Consider the following 23665-nt stretch of genomic DNA (forward strand, 5'->3'; position numbering starts at 1 on the left):
AGAATCCAGTTTGTTTTCTGCTTTTCTTAAATAAAAGGTTACTTTCACTAAAACAACAAAAATAAAACTATGCACCCAGTTAAAAACAAATAAAAGAGTAAAAAAAGATATACAACGAGAAGCCAAATCTTCTGATTGGTTTTCCGAGGCAATCAGTTAGGACTTTCTTATATAAAGGTTTTGTACACACAAAAGCATATATAAATGTATAGGTGCATTACTCCTGTCTCCTTCTTTTCTTAAACAGATGGGAGCCCTATATATTCACTTGTTTTTTCCTGCAGATACTTCATCTCTGTAAACATGGATATAGCCCATTGTTTCCACAAGTATAAAGTTTTCTATAGAGTATATATGTTATTTAACCAGGTATTTCTGCTTTTTTTTACAATGTGCATCGTACATCTTTGAATACACATTCTTTAATATGCTTTTTAAATTATGCAGAAACTGCCCCAATGTATGCCAACTGTTAGCAAACTTGCTGACTTCTGCATTTCTTTCTTTTTTTTTTTTTAATTTATTTATTTTGAGAGAGAAAGAGAGTGTAAGCAGGGGAGAGGCAGAGAGAGAGAATCCAAGCAGGCTCCACATGGACAGCATGGGGCCCGAAGTGGGGCTGAAACTCACGAACCATGAGATCATGACCTGGGGTGAAACCAACTGAGCCACCCAGGCACCCCTTGACCTCTGCACTTCTATTTGGTTAACATTAGCATCTCATTGCTGTCTCAGTTAGCAGTCCTCTTTTTAGTTCCACTGATCTTTCCACTTCCACCTGAATGACTACTAAGCCTGATACAGGGCTCTATCTCATGACTGTGAGATCATGATCTGAGCTGAAATCAAGTTGGATGCTTAGCCGACTGAGGCACCAGGGGCACCTTACAACGATTTTAAATAGAAGTATTATCTAGTGATTGAAAAATGTGTTTTAAAGAATAGACTCCTTTTCACAGAACAGACCATACACCTACATATACAGAAATAGTCACTGAGATTTTAAGTTCTTATGTATCATATTACAACATGTAAATACCTCGGAGGGAAATAACAAATAACACTGGATTAAATAGTGTCATTCCCAAAACTCACATCTAGCCAGAACCTGTGACTGTGACCTTATCTGGAAATAGGGTCTTTGCTGATGTAGTAAGATAAGCCCATACTACACGACAGCAGACCCTAATCCAATGATCGGTGTCCTTGTAAGAGGGAAACTGGATAGACACATACAGGGAAAACCTCATGTGACAACAGAGGAAGAGACTGGAGGGACACAGCTCCAGGCTGAAGAATACCACGGAGTGCCAGCAATCGCCATAAGATAGGAAGGGGCGGGGAAGGTTCTTCCCTAGAGCCTTGAGAGAAAGCATGGCCCTGTTGACTCCTTGATTATGGACTTCTAGTCTCCAGAACTATGAGAGAATAGATTTCTGTTGTTTGGACCACCAAGTTTTGTGGTAATTTGTTACAGCAGCCCTAGCAACCTAACAAAATGACCAACCCAAATTTGAACCCTGTAAATTTCAAGTGATTTATCAGGTGACTTGGCATTTGATGTATATTTGTCAGTCACTAGGTTACTTCGAAAGGACAAAAAGATAGACTTGATTTAGAGAATGCTTGTGAGGGTGTTTTGGTTTTTTGTTTGTTATTTTTTTACTATTATCTCATTAAGGCACAATTTACATTAGGGAAAAACAGCTCCTGGAAATAAAGTGCTACCGTTTTACAAGGCGTTCATACTCTCATTATATATCGCCCCGATACGTTTTAACAACTTTAAAAGTGCTGTGGGATTATACGGGAAAAGATTTTTCTTCTGCAAGCGGTAAACAGCACCTTGTAGTTCCTCAAAGCACTTCAGTGTTTTGGAAGACAGTCCCACTTCAGAGACGTTATTCGGGACTGTATCCCAATCAACGGGGAAGAGAATATTAGACTGTTTGGGAACCAGAGGCCTTGACTGAGGCTGGAGGCTCACTTCTTTTTCTTCCCCACTTGTTCCAACTGTGTCCTGAAATTTCTTCACTGCTTCTTGGTGTAAAGATACTTGTTTAGTGTTTGCTGAACGCTGGTCTGTGCCTTCTACCTCAGAATCATCAGAGCTGTCATAATCTACCAGACTTTGAGAAGCTCGTGGGGGAGATGGGCTATCAGCCAGGAGCGTGGCGGGGGTCTCCTTGGGCATCACAAGCTGGTTCAGAGGTTTGGAAGAGGCATCAGAAACCCAGGAGCCGGAAGCACGGGCATTTCTGTGATTACCAAGAGCAGCCGAAGGTCTCAGTTCTGTTTGGTTGCTGCTCGTGTCTTGGATAAGTGAGGGGCTACAAGCACAGATATTTATGTTGTCTTTAGATTTGGTTACATCAAAATACTTGCAGATCGTGAAAAAGTCAGTCCAGTCTTTTTGTAGTAACTTTAAATATTTAACAAAATATTCAAGGAAACAGGTTTCCGATGAAATCAAAAAGTCAAGAAGAACTGAAGCATCAAATCCTATATTTTTTAGTAAGAATAAGAAGATGCAGTGTGGATTATAGCCATATTCATGTGTGTGATGGTTGCACGTTTCTTTTTCTTGGGTCAAGCTTTCAGCAGCTTTACACTCTCTGAAAATAAAGGCAACAGAGACTTCAGATTAATGACTTTTTACAAAAATAACAGTTTTAACAGATACAATTCACATACCACAAATTCACCTATCGGATTACTTTTTAATCTATGCATTATCTTCAAAGAAAAAAACATCAAAACAATCTCTTCCTCTACAAACTCTATATAATAACCCAAGTCAATAAAATAAGTAAAATTCAGGGACCTTGGCAGTACTAGTTATTGTCTGCCAAAAAAAGTCCTCTGTCTTCCTGTCTTGACATCAGAGTTCCTCACGCCTACAGGTAACTAATTGCATGGAGTAAGGTGGGGGCTGGAGACTGACCTCCTTCCTTTCCTTCCAAGGTCTCCTCAATAAGGATGGGTACGTGACCCAGACCGCCAGTCAGAGTGCCTCATGCTCCTGGCTACAATGACTGCTTCCTTAGATGAATCTGTGACCCAAGCAGGCTAATCAGATCCCCCCGCTGGGACTTTTGCTAGAGCTATTAAAGATTGGAACTGTAAGGATGGTGTCAGCTGGGCACTGCCGGCAGCCCTGCCTGAGAATGAGTGCAGAGAAGAAGAACGATGATCAATGACGTGACTATATCCCTGTGTATACGGTGACGTCTGATGCCAACATGACCCCCTGGAATTTCTAATTTTGAGCTAATAAATTCTTTTTTTTTTTTTTTTTTTTTTTTTTTGCTTAGACCAGTTTGTGTTGGTCCTTTTACAACCAAACAATCTTAACAGATACAACTACATTAGGAAAAATACGTAGGGCATGAGCACATGCCTCTCTGGACATAGTGAAATTAAGAAAGTTAGAAATTTAATTCAGAGGTTTCCTCCTTCCTGAGGAGTAAGAAGTCAGCTTTGAGCACAACTAAGATCTATTTTAATAGGCATGTGTGTTTTCAGATTGAATTTGTGTCTCACCGTTTTGGAGCCTAACTCAAATCACATGCAGGAATTTTGTGTTCTTGATTAGAACCTTTTGAAAATTGGCCCCAAACACTTACAGTCTGAAGGCAGCCACTGCCAGCAGGGCCATAATACAAGTCAGAAACTGGCAGCGTGACACTGTGCCGTTGGTCATTAGTAAGAAATCCCTTTCTCTGAAGCCAAGAAAGAAATGGAAATAAGGCAAATACTTTAGGACTTTAATAAAGCAGAGCAGAAATAGTGTAAAAGGTCATCAGTTATTAACTCCGTAGCCGATTACAGCTATTTGCCACGGGATGATATGACCCCATGTGCAGCTGCTTTACTAAAGCAGAAACAGGATCAGCGGAAACCATGTCATCACTAACAAAACTTCATGACCAATTTCACATATTTGCATCAGGTTGGTATCAGCCTCAGTGCAACTGTATACTAAAATGAAAATTTCGAGCTGCTGCTTTGGTTACTTACACGTTTTACTCACCTTTAAAAAGGTGAAAGTCCTAGAAGCTCATTATGGGAAAGTTAGTCTTGGGGGTGAAAAGCATTTTTGAACATCGATTAAATTAAGGTTCGGACAATGGTACTAACGTACTCCTGATCGCACAGGTAAAACTGATGAAGCGTAACCAGAACCCGAGTTTTCCAGCCCCCTGGTCTGGTTCTACTGCCTTAGATCTGCCTACCCAGCCAAGTTTTCATAATGAGAACTCAAATGTAATCTCATTTTCATGTAGGGCAGGGTTAAAGAAAGGAATTGGAACTTATAAGGAAACCACAAGATTGTTACGGATTTTTTTTTTCCCCCCTTAATGATGGAAAGTAAACAGTATGTCCAGCACATTATTAAAAATGTTTTCTGCTTTCCTGGCATGTAGTTACTACCATTACTTTAAAATCTACTGGCCTGATCAACGTTAGGTAGATGCCCAATGATGCTCTGGCAGCTTCCACCATGTCATCGTCTTGTTCTATGAAGACCCTGGAGATCCACTCACATGCGTTGTGTGGCTGAAGGGAGGGCTGAAGGTGAGGCTTTAAGAAGGTCAGTAACTCAGCCATGAAATTCTGTAAACCAACTTCAAAAAATGCAAATTTCAAAGAGCAGGCAACAGCTCAGGAATGCATTTATATCTTGCTATATAGAAAACTATAGCATTTCAAGTATTCCAACATGCATTATCATCATAATGCACACTTTTCAAAAATCCTGTGAGGGATGAGCTCTCTTTTGCAAATTAGGAAACTGAACATCAGAGAAAAAGAAGTGACTCATTCAAGAAGATACAATTAAAATGTACAACCAGATCATCTACTTGCCGCAAGTGCCAAATAATGGATGCTCTCTGAGAAGCAAGAGTTACATGAATTCTTGCTAGAAACATACAAATGAAGGAGTAGCAGACAAAAGAAATCACTTCGCCCGAAGCTGCAGCTGTCTGTTACTAGAAGCAACAATGCAACCAAGAAAAAATCATTTTGCCTCCAAAATAACAGGAAAAAATTTTGTTTAAATATTTAAAGTATTAAAAGAAAGACTACTATCAAGCACAAAAACCGAAAAAGTTTTGGGAAGTTGTAACCGCAATTTAAAACTCTGACTTGTAGAACATACGCCACCTAGTGTTGTAAATTATAACTGCACAGGGTGAGGACGGTATTTAGGATGTGGTAATTACACCGTAAATGGTATCCATTCAAAGCAACGCAGGGAAGTCACGGCTTACAATTCAAACCTTTCAGTAAAACTATATGTTGCTTGTTTAGAGACATCTACTATTCCTTTTTATCACATGAAATGGAGGACATGTCTTCCCCAACACCTAAATTAAATATTCTACTTTAAACAGAAGTCTTTGGAGTTAAGATCCTGAATATTATATGTAACAATTTCTTTTTATTTTTTTTAAGTTTATTTATGAGAGAGAGAGAGAGAGAGAGAGAGAGACAGCATGAGTGGGGGAGGGGCAGAGAGAGAGACACACAATCCGAAGCAGGCTCCAGGCTCTGAGCTGTCAGCACAGAGCTTGACATGGGGCTCGAACTCACAAACCATGATATCATGACCTGAGCCGAAGTCAGACGCTTAACCGAGTGAGTCACCCAGGTGCCCCTATATGCAACAATTTCTTAATCAGTGTAACTTCTCACATGTTAGTTTCAATTCATTTCCTAGTTATCCATTATCTACATTAGTAGTTACCCCAATTTTATGAAGCAGAATATGAATGAAATAGTACAAATATCTTAACTGAACAGACTTATATCACCTGCCTTGAGGCGACTCAATAACACCTTTTTAACTTTTGTCATTAATTATACTATATGAATTCAGTTTAGCCCACAAAAAGTTGACTTGTTTCTTCTTTTTTTAAAAGCTTATTTAAAAGAGAGAGAGAGGCAGAGAGAGAGAGGAAGAGAGACACAATCCCAAACAGGCTCTGCACTGTCAATGGGGGCTCGAACTCATGAATTGTGAGATCATGACCTGAGTGGAGATTAGATACTTAACTGACTGAGCCACCCAGGTGCCCCAAAGTTGACATGTTTCTTAAGGGAATTCTAATTCTTGTTTTAAAAGAAAACTTAATAAATTATAACTATGATAACATGTAGATTAGTGAAGTTATAGTCCTAAGATTTGATAATTATGAATTATTTTATATCACTAAACAATTACTCATCACTTTGCACACAAAAGGAATTCAGAGAATTACCTTTCATTTCATTTGCTGAAGCACAGTTTTGAAACTTGATTTCTAAGGATTTAATGATAAGTAGGCTTGCTGCTCTGAGGATTACATGATCTGGACCAGGGACACGCTCATGTGCAGGTTGAACTTCATCTCCACCGAAGAAGGGAGGTTTTCCATGGACAGACAATGTCCTCAATAAGCCCAAATCCACAGCTTGCAAAACAGCATCAGCTAAAGCCAACATGTCTACACCTAAATGCTGATCTGGTGGCATCAGGGCAGGGCCAGATCCCCGACACAGATCTTCACCCACTTTCCAGAGAAGGCACTTTTTGATGAATATGATGAACCTCCTTTTGACAAAAGCCTGAACAGGCCAGGTAATAACACCTAGCACACAAGAGGGTTTCAAAAATAAAATCCTCTGGCAAGTGAAATGTAGCTTCAGATGGACTCTGGAAGCTATAAGAAGTTCAAGCAATTCCAGGGAACATATCAAGCTATTTATTATTTTAGAGGTATCTTGGCAGCTTTCAAAATGCTGAGAAAATAAGGAATTGTAAAAAACTTCAAAAGCAGTGTCAAAAAGAGTCAGGAACTGCTTTAAAATTTCTGCAATGATAAAAACAGTAATATTAACAACAAGAAAAACAAAGGCTTCTTAAAACACAATTTACAATTCAATTTTTATAAATACTATCACTTTACACGATGAAAAATGGATTTGGATTATTTCACTCATGTGAACAAGTGAAGATACATAGGATAACGGCTAATTTAAGAAGAGGAGGATTTTATACACAATGGAATACTACCCAGCCATCAAAAAGAAATCTTGCCATTTGCAATGATGTGGATGGAGCTAGAGTGAATTATGCTAAGCGAAATAAGTCAGTCAGAGAAAGACAAATACACAGGATTGTACTTGTATGTGGAATTTAAGAAGCAGAACAGATGAACACAGGGGAAAAAAGAAAAGAAAAGGCAAACCAAAAAACAGACTCTTAACTACAGAGAACAAACTGAGGGTTACTGGGAGAGAGGTGGCCAGGGGGATGGGCTACATGGGTACTGGGGATTCAGCTGGGCACTTGCTGGGATGAGCACTGGGTGTTGTATGTAAGTGATGAATCCTGAATTCTACTCCTGAAGCCAATATTACACTATTTCTTAACTAACTAGGATTTAAATAAAAACTTGAAACAAATGAACAAACAAAAGAATAAAAGCTAATAATCATGGTTAATTATCCTTTTTACAAATATCAATAGCATCAGACTATGAAAGGGATATATAATAATAAAGAGGTTTAATTTTTGTCTTATGTTTTATTTTAAAAAGGTATCTTCAGTCAAAAAATTTGGAGGGAGAGTCTTTAGTTTTTCATACATGAGGACAGATCAGATGCTGTAAAATAAATTTTAATCTTCATTATAAACATCACACCCCTTGGGAGCAAAGGAATGGCATTTATGGGGGACCATAATTTGTACCTGTTTTTTGTGAACATGTGTCTTTAAAGATTTCCTTTATTATAAAAGTAAGGGTCCAGAGGCAGTACACTGCTTTCTCATTTTCAGGGTATTCAGAAAGATTTGTCTTGCAAAAAGCAATCCAGGAATTACTTAATGCTATCTACGACAAAAAACAAAAAGTAAAGTTATAACATAAAACTTTCTTTATAATTACAAATTACCTATTATATACAACTTCATATAACATTTCTTATTCCCTTGGGGGAAAAAAAGAAAGCAGAGTATTTGGAAAACAAGGACACAAATATCCTAATATTCTTTAAAAAATTCAATATGCCATAGAAATAAAAGCTCAACAGTGAACATGAAAATATTAGCAGTGATTACTTCTAGGTGGTAGGATAATGTGTGGTTAACGTGTGGTTATTTTGTTCTTTACACTTTCTCCCATTTTCCAGATTTTCTACTACAAATACCACCTTTTTGTATTTAGGAAAAAAATGTTGAGAAAACAACAAGGAATTATAGCTAAAATAAATCAGTAGGTGCTTACATTTATTAACGAATTCTGAGATAAGAGAAAAATCTGATGCTGTTTGTTTGTATTTTTTTTTTTTTTAATATTATGCTGAGGACCATTCTTAGAATTTATTTATGTTAAACCTGTAAAAATGGTCTTGGTCTTCAGCAGGGGTTCCTAAATCTTTCTTTGGAGACAAGGAAGCAGGCCTACCTGCTCCTCTGAGAAGCTGAAGAAAGTTATGGACTGACTTGAAACCCATCCTTGAGGTGAAGAATCGGATTTATAATGGTTTACAACATATTTAAGACTCTAATCTTTGATATAAGTCACTATTATATTACTCCATTCTTACACTTTTGTGGATTTATGTGTTCTTAGGTGAGCAAACATTTTATTGGTACAAACATCTGAAGGGGAAAATCGAGGGCCAAAGAACAATTTTAAAGAAACTATAAAAGAAGTAACATAATTTGATTACTTATCTTACCTCTTCTCTCATTTGGAAATACAGAAGTAGTGCAAGGCACTTGGCAGCCATGTGACATAACAATTTATCCGAGTTTTGGAACATACAGGTCTATGGGAAAACAAATAAGTTTATCCACTATTGCCAAATGTTGTCAAAACTTTTGTCCTAAAAATCTGCATCTAAAGAAAAAAAAATCCACAAAAAACAACTGGCTTACTAAGGTTGAATCGATGTCAGAGGATTTTAAAAGAATTGTAATTATATCTCTGTATTTTTCCTTTGCGTGGAAGTCCGTTTCAACAGACAATATTCTGGTTATCATCACTTTGATTACTGTTAACTGAAGGAGCATGATTTCTCGGGCACTGCATGTCGGAGAGTGTCTCTTCAAACACACAGACACTACGGAAATGGTACCCAACGTGGTGCTGGGTGGCTGGTGCCTGCCTTGGACACCATGGCGGTTCAAGCATTCTGGAGAAGCGGCTGTGGAGCAATCCCGAGCTAAAACTGCTGGGTTGAGATAAAAGATGTATTCCTGGCTCTCATTTTCAAGTGTGGCTCCCAGAAGTACCTTCTTGTAGAATTGTTCTAACACTTCAAAAAAAGCTTTCATTTTGGCTGCCAAAACACATCTCATGAGAAAGCTGACGACTCCAAACTGTAAATATTAATCTTAGAAATGCGATGAATCTCTCAGAGGGTTCTTCGGTGAAACCTAAAATAGGAAAAATAATTTTTAAATTACAAGTGTTATATACATCGTAGTACAAGGGAAAGGCATCTGTTTCCACTTAATCATTAGTCTCTCAAGTTAAAGGTAAGGACGACTGCTTAATTTCTAAAATGGAAAACTGGTAATAAGAACATTATTTTAAGACCATAAAAACGAAATGCATGCTTTCTATAAGATTTAAGGCCATAAAATTATTTTTAATTTTATCGGAGCAGAAACTTCACCTTCCCTCTAACATTTTTCAGTGGGCCACAAGGGCTTCTCAGCCTTGGCACTGACACTCGGGACTGGATAATTTTGTTATGGGGAAGCTGGCCTGTGCCTTGTAGGCGGCATAGCAGCATTCTTGGCCTCTACCCACTAGATGCCTATAGCACCTCCTTTGGGGGCAAACCCACTCAGGCTGAGACCCATGGGGCTCAATTCCAATTCATTAACCTTCATCTCAGGGGCGCCTGGGTGGCTCAGTTGGTTATGTGTCCAACTCTTGATCTTGGCTCACTCAGATCATGATCCCATGTTTCGTGGGATCGGGCCCCATATCGGGCTCTGTGCTGACAGTGTGGAGCCTGCTTGGGATTCTCTCTCTCTCTCTCTCTCTCTCTCTCTCTCAAAAATAAATAAACTAAGAAAAAAACACTTTACCTTCAATGTACAGATGAAAACCTAGTTAGATAGTTATGTGGTCAAACTATTGTGGTTATGATGATTAATTCCCAACTTCAATTTAGTGATAATATAAAGATCCTTAGTCACCGCTTTCAACATTTAATAAAAAATTTAAAAATGCCATCCCAAGGAAAAAACAAGATGTTAATAAGCAAAAGTAATCCAAACGGGAGCACTCTGTACTTGTAGCTGGATACAACTTTAGACATTCGGGTGTCCCTGACTCTGACACAATGGAGACCAGCAAGAGTGGGAAGAAGGGGTCAGGCATGGCTTATAAAGCAGGGAATATGGACAATCACTGATAGATGAATAGAACAGAAAATATTATGAGTAATAGGAGTATTAATGTAGTTACTAAAGAGCAAGATGATGAGGAAAAATTTAGGATCTTGGCAGAAACTAGAGATTACTGAAAATCCAATGGAATGCTGAGCCTCAGGAAATTATCTGATCCTCTGGGACTCAGTCCTTTCATAGCCTTTGAGCTATTTCACACCTTTGTAAATTGTAGATTACTGATAGCAATGCAAATAATTGTTATCTTACAACATGCAAATATAAGACTACACTGTATGTTAACTAACTTGAGAATAACAGGGAAAAAAAAGAATGTAAAAAAAAAACCCCACTAAAACGGGGGGGGGGGGTGGGTGGGGGTGGGGGAAGGGGGAACCCCCAAATCATGTAAATAATTGTCTGGGGAGGGGCAACCTCCCCAATCGGTGGGAAAAGCCAATTATGCTTTCTATTTGTAAATTTATTTCCACATTTCTTACTCCATATAAACTCATGTGGCTCTTTAACTTTTCCTCTTTAGGCCAGTTGTGTCATTTGCCTAGTTCTTTCATTAGTTAACAAGTTAAATACAATTGCAAATAAAGTTCATTGTGTACTGGTGATGATTTTGTTGTCTGACAATCTACCCTTTAATAAACTCCAGGGCCTTGCCTCATCTACTCTGGCCCATTTATAAATGCCCTGCCCATCTTTAACCTCAGTCATCCCTGGAGGAAACCTACTAGGAGTCCTGTCACTTACTTTGGGTTGGTCTCACTTCTACAGTATGGCCCACTGATTTGCCCCTGCCTGGTCTTTAAACCTCCCTCACTACAGGTTTCTTTCCCTGGCTTAGCTTCTAGGGCATTTCAACTCCTGATTCCTACCCTCTCCTCCGCCAAGATGAACTGCCTTGTTTTTGCCCTGTAAGTATTAAGAAACCTGTAAATTTTAATGTAAAGTTATGAGTGAAACTTTGGTTAAGTTTCTCTGAATCCTCTTTTCAAACTGTGACATACATCCCACATCATTTGGAAATGTAAGTAATTATCGGTAACTTTGTTCTATCTGACAAAGTTCAGTGTTATCTGTTACCCTGAACACTGTGCTCCCAGAAAGCAAAAATGGTTAATGTTAGAAGAAAGTGCTCACCACATTCCCAGATAGGACTCCCCTCCATGCTTCCTCATTGATTCCCTTGTTTCATAAAAACTCACATTCTCTCCTTCTTCTTTGAGAGGTATTCTATTAATGAACATTCTCCCTTTTGCAATAGCCTGAATAAACTTATCTTCTTAATTGTCTGGTGAGTTCCGTCTGCCACAAATCAGAAACTAGTTTTCATATTCTACTTCAAAGTCCATTTCCATTGTACTTATTTTACTTTATATTTTAGTTATGACAGTAACATTTCTTCCCAATAAAACCAATAACATCTTTTACTTAAGTTGACATAAACTACTGACACTTTTGTATGTCAAATATCCTATGACAATAGACTATTTTAGGTTTTAACTAATAGCACATGTGTGAGTGTATTATAATTTTTAGCCACAAAAGAAATTATTTTTATTTCAATGCTACAACAGTAAAAACGCTTCCAATAATATTTCTATATATCTTATAAGTTCTTGAATTTTTACCATGAATGAGAATAAGACTGCTGCTAATCAACCATTTTTGACCTAGGAAAAGGGCCATTTCAGCACTCAAAACTGAAGTGGATACCAGTAAATGAATAAATAAACAAACAAATGAGCAAGTGAGCATTTCGGGGGGGATATGGGCTATTTTCTGTCATAGTGGGACCCAGGTTCTCTGGTAAGCGTGGTCGCGAGAAATCAGATCTAAAAGTTATAAACTTTCAATTAAGGAGAGACATTTTCAAAATGACTCTTTATAGACAGAGGAAAAAACAAAAGCATCAACGGGTGCCCACACATGCCAGGCAGGTGTAGCAGGGCCAAGGACAGGCTGCCCTGAAAGGTGCCACTTTGGCACATTGATTATTTCAAATAAAAGTTACTTAAGAGATGGCCTGTCAAGAACGCTCAGACCCTCCTCCGCTGTCCCTGCCAAAGCAGGAAATAAATCTCCCATGAGAGGAGTCCTCCCTGTATCAGGAGGCAGAGATACCCTTACCTCTAGAGATAGGGAATTTAGAGCCAAGAAGGCTGTATAACAACCCTTGTGACTTTTTACTAATTTATTCCCCCAGCCCAAATTCTCTTTAGAATTCCTTACTAATAAAAGCTCCCAAAGTTAAGTTTTCTCTGTCCTGTTACTTCCTCACAGATTTATTGTCTCTTTGTCTAAAAACTATAAAAACCGCTTATCTTGGTCATTTCTTTAGGCGTCCCGGTCATTATTGGGCCTCTGTGCACACATCATAAAACTTTTTTTCTGTTAATCCATCTCATATAAATTTAATTCTTAGTCCTGCTGGAAGGCCTTGAAGCTTGAAGGATGGAGGAAGAATTTTTCCTTCCCTTCATACGCAACAAATGAATGAAGAGGACAGATGCTAGGCTGGTTCTTCTGTGACTAAGCATCAATCTTTCCTCATGACAATGTCTTTTCAAGTACTGATGCTGGCCAAAGAAACCTGCACTGAAACAAACGTCTGTGAGCAGCCTATGGAGAATGATAGCTTTTTTTGTGAAAGGAATTATAGTATTACATGAAAGGACAAATCCTGCAAAAACGAACTAGGGGATTTGACCAACCACACTTTTTCCCCTTGAAGTGTCGTTCCAAGGTTGGTACATCTCAAGCTCATTACCAGCCTGGGCTGGAGGAAGGCGTACCCCTCAGACAAGCTTTTGAGCAAGCCATGCTAGATATACATGAGAAATATGTCTAGCTTGAGAAGGAAACAAATATTAGGAAAGGTCTGTTTGGGACAGTAAATGGGTAGTGTCTTTCAAAGAGTTTTTTTCAGAAAAGGCCTCTTGGCAGAGGAGAATGAACTCCACCACCAGACTGCCTAAGTGAATACCTAGTATAAGCATAAAATTTGCCTCCAGTCTCTCTTTTACTGTTGAAGTGCTATAAATGATTTGAATTGTGTATTCTATTCCTAATAAACTGTGTTTGTCTTAATATAAAAAACAATATATTCCCACTCATCTTCACATAAAGTCGATGCTTTGGGAATAATAATTGTTAAAGTTTACTGAGTGCCTACTATGTACCAGACACTGATCTAAGTGAGTGATAGTTTCACAACAGATTTATGAGGTGGATAATTATCATACCCATTTTACAAATAAGTAAATTAAGGCAAGGAGAGATAAAGTTAAAGAGTTAAGTGGCAGAGTCAGGATTTGAACTGACAAAGTCTGATTTGAAAGCCTGGGGTCCTCCTCAAATTTGTCTGATGCTCCAAGCCTCAGGACAATGGATGAACAGAGGAGCTCTAATAAACTTCCAAAGCGAAAACTTTGTGAGTAAAAATTCACACAGACTAATCTTCAACACTCTCTAGATTTTCTCCCGTAATACTGTAAAGCAGAATACCTATTCTTAGAATGATTTTCACATGCTGCACAAAATCTAAACTCAAGGTCAATTACCAAACAACTTCCCAACGCAAACCAAGATTACTTTTTTCAAAAGACACTCAGCAACCAAAGGTTAAAACGCTAATCAGGACATCCATTTGATTGAATTTTTATATTAAATTACTTTCAGAAGATACATCAAACCCAAGATGAAAAGCCAAAGTATCCACACATCATACATCAACATGAGCCCATCAACAGTTAAAGGCAGTATAAATATGAGTAATTAAGACCTTGATTTTACTTCACTTAAAATAGTTTCAACTCTTCACAAAAACTAACTCAAAATGGATCATGGGCTTAAGACTTAAATAAGACTTTAGGAAAAAAGAAAAAAAATAGGAGAAAAATATTTGGGATTCAAGGTTAGGCATAAAGTTCTTAAACTTGGCTCCAAAAGTACAGTCTATAAAAACAGAAATTGATAAACCAGACCTCAACAAAATTAAAAACTTATGCCCTGTGAAAGACCCTATTAAGAGTATGAAAAGACAAGCTATTGACGGAGAGAAAATATTGGCTACTCACATATCCAACATGGCGCTAGTATCTAAAAATCTATAAAGAATTGTCAAAACTCAGTATTTTAAAAGATAATAATAATTAGAAAATGGGCAAGAGACATGAACAAACCTTTCCCTGAAGAGGATATACAGATGGCAAATAAGTGCTTAAAAAGATGTTCAACCACATCAGCCACTGGGGAAATATAAATTAAAATCACATTAAATACCAGTATCATTATAACTGAAATAAAAATTAGTGACACCAAATTCTGGAGAGGACATGGAGAACCAGACCACTCTTATGGTGCTGGTGAGATTATGAAATGGTACAGTCACTCTGGAAAACAGTCTAGTAGAGTCTCTTTAAAAAGCTAACATACTCTTAACCATATGTTCCACCAGTTGTGCTCCTTGGTATTTACTTGAAGGAGCTGAAAACTTATGTCAACACAAACACCTGCACCCAAGTGTCCACAGCAGCTTTGTTCAAAATTTCCAAAACTTGGAAGCAATTAAGATATCCTTCAGTGGGTGAATGAATAAAGAAACTGCGGTACATTCAGACAATCGAATCTTATTCAGTCCTAAAAAGGAAGAGCTATTGAGCCATGAAAAGACACAAAGGAACTTTCAATGCATAGTATTAAGTAAAAAAAAAATCAATGTGAAAGGCTATATATTGTATGATTCCAACTATAAGACATTCTGGAAAAAGTAAAGCTATGGAGACAGTAAAAAAATCAGTGGTTGCCAGGGGTTGGGGTGGAGGGAAGGGATGAATAGGGGAGCATCCCTATTAGGGCAGTGAAAATACTCTGTATGATCCTATCATGGTAGATACGTATCATTGTATCTTTGCCCAAACACAGAGGATGTACGCTACCAAGAGTGAACCCTAGTGTGAACTATGGACTTGGGAAGTAGGTTCATCAATTGTAACAAATGTACCACTCTGATGGGGGGGGTGTTGATAATGCAGGGAAGGGCTATGCACGTGTGAGGGGCAGGAGGTATGTATACAGGAAATCTCTGTACTTTCTGATCAGTTTTGCTGTGAACCTAAACATGCTCTAAAATAAAAGATCTTTAAAACAAAATAAGAAACTAAACATGCAACTACTATATGACCTAATAATTACACACCTGGTCATTTATTCCAACAAAATGAAGACTTACATTCACACAAAAACCTGTACATGAAAGTTCACAGCAGGTTCATTTATAATAGCCAAAAACTGGAGATAACCCAGATGTTCTTCAATAGATGAATGGTTGTCCTGTGGTACATCCATACCATACTGGAACACTACACAGCAATAAGGAAAGAACTATTGATAAATATAATAATTTGGATAGCTCTTACGTAATTAAGCCAAGAGAAAAAAGCCAATCTCAGAAGGTTGCATATTGTACGGCTCTACTCTTGAAATGACAAAATTAGAGAGATGGAGAAGAGATTAGTGGTTGCCAGTGGTTAGGGAGGGCCCCTCCCGCTTAGCAGTAGGATTATACAGGCCAACACAAGGGATCCTTATGACCATGGAACTGGTGAGAGCAACACTAACCTGCTGTATGTGATAAAATTGCATAGGACTAATTATACATACAGATAAATGAACAGAGGTAAAACAGGAAATCTGAACAAGATCAGTGATTGTACTAATGTCAGTGTATCTAGCTTCTGATACTGTACGATAGTTGTGAAAGATGCTACCATTGGAAAACTAGGCAAAGGGTACACAGTCTCTCTCTGTATTATTTCTTACACTTGCATGTGAATCTACAATTTCTCAAAATTAACAATTCAATTAAAAATATCATAATTTCAGGGGCACCTAGGTGGCTCAGTCAGTTAAGCATCCAACTCTTGATCTAAGCTCAGGTCTTGATCTCAGTGTCATGAGTTCAAGCCCCATGTTGTGCTCCAAGCTGAGCATGAAGCCTACCTAAAAAAAAAAAAAAAAAAAAAAGAAGAAGAAGAAGAAGAAGAAAATATAATGATTTCAGCTACAGACATCAGCCTTCTGATCCCAAGCATTAATATGCATAGAATTTCATTAATATCAACTTTATCTAAATATAAAGATATTAGAACTTTGATTCTGAAAATTCCTAGAGTGAAAACTAAGCAGAATGGCATTTTAAAATGCTAAAAAGTATTTAAAAAAATTTTTTTTGTTTATTATTTGTTATTGGGAGAGATACAGACTGCAAGCAGGGGAGGGTTAGAGAGAAAGGGAGACACAGAATCTGAAGCAGACCCCAGGTTCTGAAGTGTCAGCATAGAGCCTGATGTGGGGCTCGAACTCAGGAACTGTGAGATCATGACCTGAGCAGAAGTCGGATGCCTAGCTGACTGAGCCACCCAGGCGCCCCTAAAAAGTATTTTCTTAAAAAATATTCCTAAGTAAGGGGCGCCTGGGTGGCTCAGTCGGTCAAGCATCTGACTTCAGCTCAAGTCATGATCTTGCCATTCGTGGGATTGAGCCCCATGTTGTTGGGCTATGCTGACAGCTCAGAGCCTGGAGCCTGCTATGGATTCTGTGTCTCCTTCTCTCTCTGCCTGTCCCCTGCTCATGCTCTGTCTCTCTCGCTCTCTCTCTCTCTCTCAAAAATAAACATTAAAAAAACTTTTTTAATATTCCTAAGTAAAAAATAGGTAGAAATTTTAAGTGCACAGTCTATTCATTAGAAAACATTCTGCCATCACCCAATTTCAAAATTATAAAAAACCAAGCTGCTAGTAATTTAATCCTTTTTTGTATGCAGAAAATAAAAACAACAACAAAAAAGGTGCCACTATCTCTTTAGGATTTTCTTTAGATAACCTATATATTTAAATTCAGAATACAGAAAAATAATTACTTTCATGGTCATTGTTATAATGAAAAAATGCTTTTCTTTATATGAAAAGCTATTATAGTTTGTCAATTGACTGAAAAACTCAAAACTGGGCTTTGGCCAAATGCAACAGCAAGTTCAAATCTGATCATAGCTCCACAGGTCACTGAATCGACATTGCTCCATTAATGAAGATGCTGTGATTCTAAAGGCAGAAGTTGAGACTTCTAAACAAAGGCTATCCTTCCATGATTCTGGTTTCTGTCCCAACTAAGACAGCAATCATTATGTCTAAACAAACAAATGAACGAACAAACAAATAAAATGAGTCTAGTTAGAGTCTACAGAAAGTTCAAGGGTGATGCCAAAGTCAGGGGAGGCTGAGGAGGGTGGCTAAGGCATTGACAAGGCCTGGAAGACAAAAGGAACATAGCTGGTGAACTGTGATTTCAAGAGGACCTCCCTCCCCTATAAAAGATGGACGCAGAAGGGATATCTTCCAACAGCATGTCATGTGCTTTGCCCTCCTAGTTCTACTCTTCATCTTTCTCCATGCCCCAGTATTCTCCAATATTGGAAGTCCTAGGTAGAGCAATCAGGCAAGAAAATTAAATTAAAGTATCAGAATTAGAAAGGAAGAAGTTAAAACTATCTCTATTTGCAGATGACATGACTTGACATAAAGGAAATCCTAAAGACTCAACCAAAAAAATGTTGGATCTAATCAAAGAATTCAGTGAAGCTGCAAGATACAAAATTAAATATGAGAATGAGTAGCATTTTGTTACAGTAACAACAAGTTTTCTGAAAAAGAAATAAAGTAATTGATCCCACATGTAATAGCACCAAAAATAAACAAACAAAAACATTTAGGAATGAATGTAACTAAGGAGGTGAAAGATCTCTGAAAACCACAATGCACTGATAAAAGAATTCAGAGACAAAATACATGGAAAGGTATCTCATGTTCACGTATTAGAAGAATTAATATTGTCAAAATGTCAATACTACTAAAAGTCATCTATAGATTCAATGCCACCCCTATTAAGATTCCAATGGTATTTTTTTTATAGAAGTAGAAAAAACACTCCTAAAATTTACACAGAACCACTAAAGACCCCCAAAAGCCAGAAAAAATCCTAAGAAAGAACAAAGCAAGAGACATTACAGTTCCTGATTTCAAGCTACACCATAAAGCTATAGCCATCAAAACTGGCATGAAAACAATCAGACCAATAAAACAGAATTGAGAGCCCTGAAATAAATCCCCACATATACAGCCAACTAATATCTAACCATGGATTCAAGAATATTCAATGGACAAGACAGTCTTTTCAATAAATAGTGCTGAGATAATTGGATATTCACATGTAAAAGAATCAAATTGGATCCATATCTTACACTCACAAAAATTAACCCAAAATGAATTAAAGACTTAGATATAAGACCTGAAAGCATGAAACTCCTATAAGAAAACACAGGAATAAAGCTCCTTGACATGGGTGTTGGTAATTTTTTGGATGACTGCTAAAGCACAAGCAACAAAATAAACAAGTGGAACTATGTCCAACTAACAAGCTTCTGCACAGCTGAATAAATCATCAGTAAAGTGAAAAGAAAACCTACAGGATGGAAAAAAATATTTGCAAACCGTACATCTGATGTCCAAAATACATAACGAACTCGTACAACTCAACCAAAAAACCACAAATAATCCAATTTAAAAATGGGCAAAGGAAACAAAACAAAAAGCAAAAATGAACTATTGGGACTTCATCAAGATAAAAACCTTCTGCACAGCAAAGGAAACAATCAGCAAAACTAAAAGGCAACCAATAGAATGGGAGAAGACATTTACAAATGACATACCAGATAAAGGGTTAGTATCCAAAATCTACAAAGAACTTCTCAAACCCAAAAAACAAATAATCCAATGAAGAAATGGGCAAAAGACATGAGAATAGACACTTTTCAAGAGAAGACACCCAGATGGTTAACAGACACATGAAAAAATGCTCAACATCACTCATCATCAGGGAAATACAAATCAAAACCACAGTCAGATACCATCTCACACCAGTCAGAATGGCTAAAATTAACAACTCAGGCAACAACAGATGTTGGCAAAGATGTGAAGAAAGAGGAACACTTTTGCGCTGCTGGTGGGAATGCAAACTGGTGTAGCCACTCTGGAAAACAGTATGGAGGTTCCTCAAAAAACTAAAAATAGAACTACCCTACAACCCAGAAATTGCACTACTAGGTATTTATCCAAGGGATATAGGTGTGCTGTTTCAAAGAGACACATGCACCCCAATGTTTATAGCAGCACTATCGACAATAGCCAAAGTATGGAAAGAGTCCAAATGCACACCAACAGATGAATGGATAAAGAAGATATGGTGTATATACACAACGGAGTATTATTTGACAATCAAAAAGAATGAAATCTTGCCATTTGCAGCAATGTGGATGGAACTAGAGGGTATTATGCTAAGCAAAGTTAGTCAGAGAAAGACAAATATCATTATGACTACACTCATATGTGGAATTTAAGATACAAAACAGATGAACATAGGGGAAGGGAAGCAAAAAGAATATAAAAACAGGGAGGGGGACAAAACATAAGAGACTCTTAAATATAGAGAACAGAGGGTTGCTGGAGGGGTTGTGGGTGGGGGGATGGCTAAATGGGCAAGGGGCATTAAGGAGGACACTTGTTGGGATGAGCACTGGATGTTATATGTAGGGGATGAATCACTGGATTCTACTCCTGAAATCATTATTGCACTATATGTTAACTAACTTGGACATAAATTAAAAAATAAAAAATAATAAAAATAAATAATTAAAAAAAATAAAAATGGGCAAAAGAGCTAAATAGACATTTTTCCAAGGAAAATATACAAAAGGCCAACAGGTACGTGAAAAGATGCTCAACCTCACCACTCAGGGAAATGCAAATTAAAACTACAAAAATGAGATATTACTTCACACCTGTTAAGAATTGCCATCATGAAAAAGAGTTAACAAATGCTGGCAAGAGGTGGAGAAAAGGGAATCTTTGTGCACCATTGTAATGTAAATTGGTGTAAATGTAAATTACATTGAATGTAAATTGGTGCAACCACTCTGGAATATGGAAAGCAGTATGGAGGATCCTTAAAAAATTAATAACAGAACTACCATATGATGCAAAAATTCCACTTCTGGGAATATATCCAAAAGCATCAAAAAAAACCAACCTGAAAACACATCTGCACCCTCATGTTCCTAACAACATTATTTAAATAGCTAGGACATGGACGTGACCTAAGTGTCCATTAATGGATGAAAAAGTTGTGTAATATACATACAATGGCAAATTATTCTGCCATAAACAATGAGGAAATCCATTTGCAATAACACGCAAGGACCTTGGAGGCATTATGCTAAGAAAAATACTGTATAATCTCACTTATATGTGGAATCGAAACAAAAAACAACTCCAAACTCATAGAGAAAGAGATAAGACTTGTGGTTACAAAGGCAGACGATGCCGCGGAGGGGAATTCAAGGAAGGTGGCCAAAAGATACAAACTTCCAATTATAAGTTCAATAAATACTAGGGATGTAAGGTACACCATGACGACTATTGCTAACACTGCTGTACGACATACAGGAAAGTTGCTAAGAGAGTAAGTCGTCAGAGTTTTCATCACCAGAAAAACATTTTTTTCCTTTTTTTCTTTCATTTCTTTTTATTGTATCTATATGAGAAGATGGGTGTTAGCTGTACCTTCTGCGGCAACCGTTTCACAATTTATAAAAATCACACCATCATGCCATATGCCTTAAACAGACACAATCGTGTATGCCGATTATTTCTCAATAAAATAGAAAAACAGTTGGCATCTTTAAGTGTTCAGTCCTCTATAGCCTCTCTCTTAGAGCAATTTCATGGATTCTGAATGTCTTCAATTATTATCTCGATGCTAACAACTCCAGAATCCAGTTAGGGTCTAACTGTCTTCTGGGTGCTATACCCAAGTATGCCCAGAGAGTTTTGGGTTCCAGACTCAAAACGCTATCAGAGAGTTGCACTTGGAGGTCCCACAGGCACCTTTAGCATAAATTCAGCTCAACTTCTAAGGTCCCTCAAACTTGTTTTCTCTTACATCTCACTTTAGGTGTATCTCCGAGTCAACCAAGCTAGAAACTCAGACATCTTCCTGGAACCCTTCCTCACCCCAATTCTCTCCATTTTCACGGCCACTATTGCAGTACAATACTTCTGCCCCCCACAAACTAACAGATTTTTTGCTACGTGGTTGTTTCTTAGCCCACATCACACCCACTTTCCTCTGAAAAACCCCTCCACCTTCCTTAGGAAAAAGTCCAAACCCCTGGACAGGGCTCAGAGGTCCTTCAAGATCTGCCTCTTGGAATCCCTTCAACTTTCTGCCCCACAAACTAAGCTACAGGATTTCTCTAAGGTCCTCAAAAACCATGCACTTTAAGGGTTCCCAAGCTTTGCCTGGCACCTTCTGACTAAATCACATTCAACCTTCTCCCTCCCACGTTCAACCTTTAATGTGGAAACCTGCAGTCCAGGGGAAGGCTTTCACATATCCAACTCAGGATTAGGGGGCCGTGCCAAGTGCTCCCTCAGCCTATACTACACTATTTATCTCACTGCATGGTCTATAAATATTTTCTAGTTTGGTTTACCCACACTTTGACTATGGGCTTCCCTGGGCAGGACTGAGGTGCTTGCTTACATAAGCCAGTATGTAGCTCATGAGGAAAGCACCAAAACATGTACTCCAGAATGAAGAATAGTGTAGAAGACAACGTGGGGCGGGGGGCGCGTGCAAATTCAAAGTGTTTGCAGCGACCCCCGCCGGCCACACAACATCTTAATTTATCTTATTACTTAAAAGTAATTGGCATATTAAATTACTTCCTTTATATAATCAGACAGGCCTTTCTATGTAGACATTGGTGGTAGCCAAATGTTTGGTATATCAGATGGCTCAGTTTAAAATAATGTCAATGCTTGTTTAGATTACTCTAATAGCCTTCCAGATTTGCAGTAACCCCGCTCTCAGCTACAGTCTTTCCCCCTGAGCAGTCAGGGATTTTTTCAAAAAATAAATAAGATATTGTGATTTCCCTACATGGCTTACAATGTCCTGCAAAGATCCGCAGTTTTTCCCACACCCCCAACCTTACTACCAATCATTCTCCCTTTTACTCACTCTGCTCAAGTACGAGGGTCTTCTTTCTTGCGGTTGCTGTTAAACAGCAAAGATTATTCCAGCATCAGAGCCTTTGCACTGTTGATTCCACCTGCCTTCAAAATTATCCCCAACCCATCGCCCCAGATCTTGGCACGGTTGGCCCCTCCTCATTCAGATCTCAGCTCAAATATCACTTCCTCAGAGACCTTTCCTGACTACTTATCTAAGATAGTCATCACATCCTAGTCAAACTCGATCCCACTATTTGCTTCACTTTATATAACCTATCCCTTTGTGATAATTTTGTGTTTATCTGTCTCCTATTTTAAAGCGAAAGCTCCACGAGGACAGGTGATCGCACCTCTCTTGTTCACTGTTGTCTCCCTACCGGCTAGAACCGTGTCTAGCCAGTTATCACTTTCTAAACGAATACACGCACTCAATAAACCCGTCCATCTCGCATTACTTTCCATTCTCCTTTCCCCTCCATTGTCAGAAATCCGTGAGGGTCGCTATCCTCGCAGGAAAGCTCTTGCAGCGTTACCACCGTTCCAAAGAGAGTCCTCTTCTCCTCTCCGGGCGAGGCAAGCCCAGCCTGGTCGGTAAAGGGGCCTCGGGGACCGAAAGACGAGCCACAGACCCGACACCCGCCTCTGAAAAGCGCTGAGGAGGGGCGGCGACACAGGGTGCCTCTCTCCTCGCTTCCTGCGGACTGCTGCCACCCCAGTCTTAGACCCTCTGACCTGCCTTTCAGTCGGCGGCACACATTCCTCCCCCGCCGCCGAGCTCCGCGGCCGCTCCCAGTTACCTGCCAGGGATCTGGCTTGGGAGACTCAGCCTGGCCACCACCATCCTAACCCACAAAAGCGCCCTCCAGGCCACCGTACTTCGCGGAAAGTATAAGCTAGTTTCTCCTTCCGCATGCGCAGATGTCCCGTTCGGCGTACAGTGTCTCTTAGCAACGGCTTCGAGTCCCTCCGCCAGGGGCGGAGCATCGGAAGCCACAGTGGGGAAGCCGAGGGGGAAATGAGTGAGGCCAATCCGAGACGAGTCCCAGCCTCGATCGGCACGCCTCCTCTAACTGTCGCGAATGCGCAGATGGCTTTACGGCAGGCAAGGGGTGGGGGCAGCTGGGGG

General features: G+C 38.7%; 1 protein-coding gene across 10 annotated transcripts; it reads right to left on the reverse strand.

Moving 5' to 3' along the window:
- Nucleotides 1–628: 628 nt before the first annotated feature.
- LINS1 (lines homolog 1) lies at nt 629–23452 on the reverse strand. 10 transcript variants are annotated; one of them, XM_042988203.1, is made up of 10 exons: nt 23337–23452; nt 22547–22582; nt 11549–11713; nt 8930–9430; nt 8731–8820; nt 7739–7880; nt 6267–6857; nt 4457–4628; nt 3627–3722; nt 629–2615 (listed from the first exon to the last, which is right to left on the reverse strand). In XM_042988203.1, exons 4-10 carry the CDS (start codon nt 9350–9352, stop codon nt 1733–1735), a joined length of 2397 nt encoding a protein of 798 aa, XP_042844137.1. In that variant the 5' UTR covers nt 9353–9430; nt 11549–11713; nt 22547–22582; nt 23337–23452; the 3' UTR covers nt 629–1732. The 10 variants fall into 10 exon arrangements, with proteins under 10 accessions (XP_042844137.1, XP_042844136.1, XP_042844140.1 ...); XM_042988202.1 differs by having other exon boundaries at nt 22995–23452; XM_042988206.1 differs by lacking the exon at nt 22547–22582.
- Between the last annotated feature and the right edge of the window lie 213 nt (nt 23453–23665).

The sequence above is a fragment of the Panthera tigris genome, chromosome B3 (assembly GCF_018350195.1).
Source record: "Panthera tigris isolate Pti1 chromosome B3, P.tigris_Pti1_mat1.1, whole genome shotgun sequence".
In the NCBI taxonomy this organism is placed as follows: Eukaryota; Metazoa; Chordata; class Mammalia; order Carnivora; family Felidae; genus Panthera; species Panthera tigris.

Bases quoted from the DNA above. Each gene is read 5' to 3' on its own strand.
- LINS1 (XM_042988209.1), bottom strand. From the start codon at position 9,352: ATGAGATGTGTTTTGGCAGCCAAAATGAAAGCTTTTTTTGAAGTGTTA. The intron at 6,858-7,738 runs GTACAAATTATG...TTATCATTGCAG, and splicing joins CACATGTTCACAAAAAACAG to AAATTTTAAAGCAGTTCCTG. The intron at 2,616-3,626 runs GTAAGTGTTTGG...CTTTATTTTCAG, and splicing joins GCAGTGGCTGCCTTCAGACT to AGAGTGTAAAGCTGCTGAAA.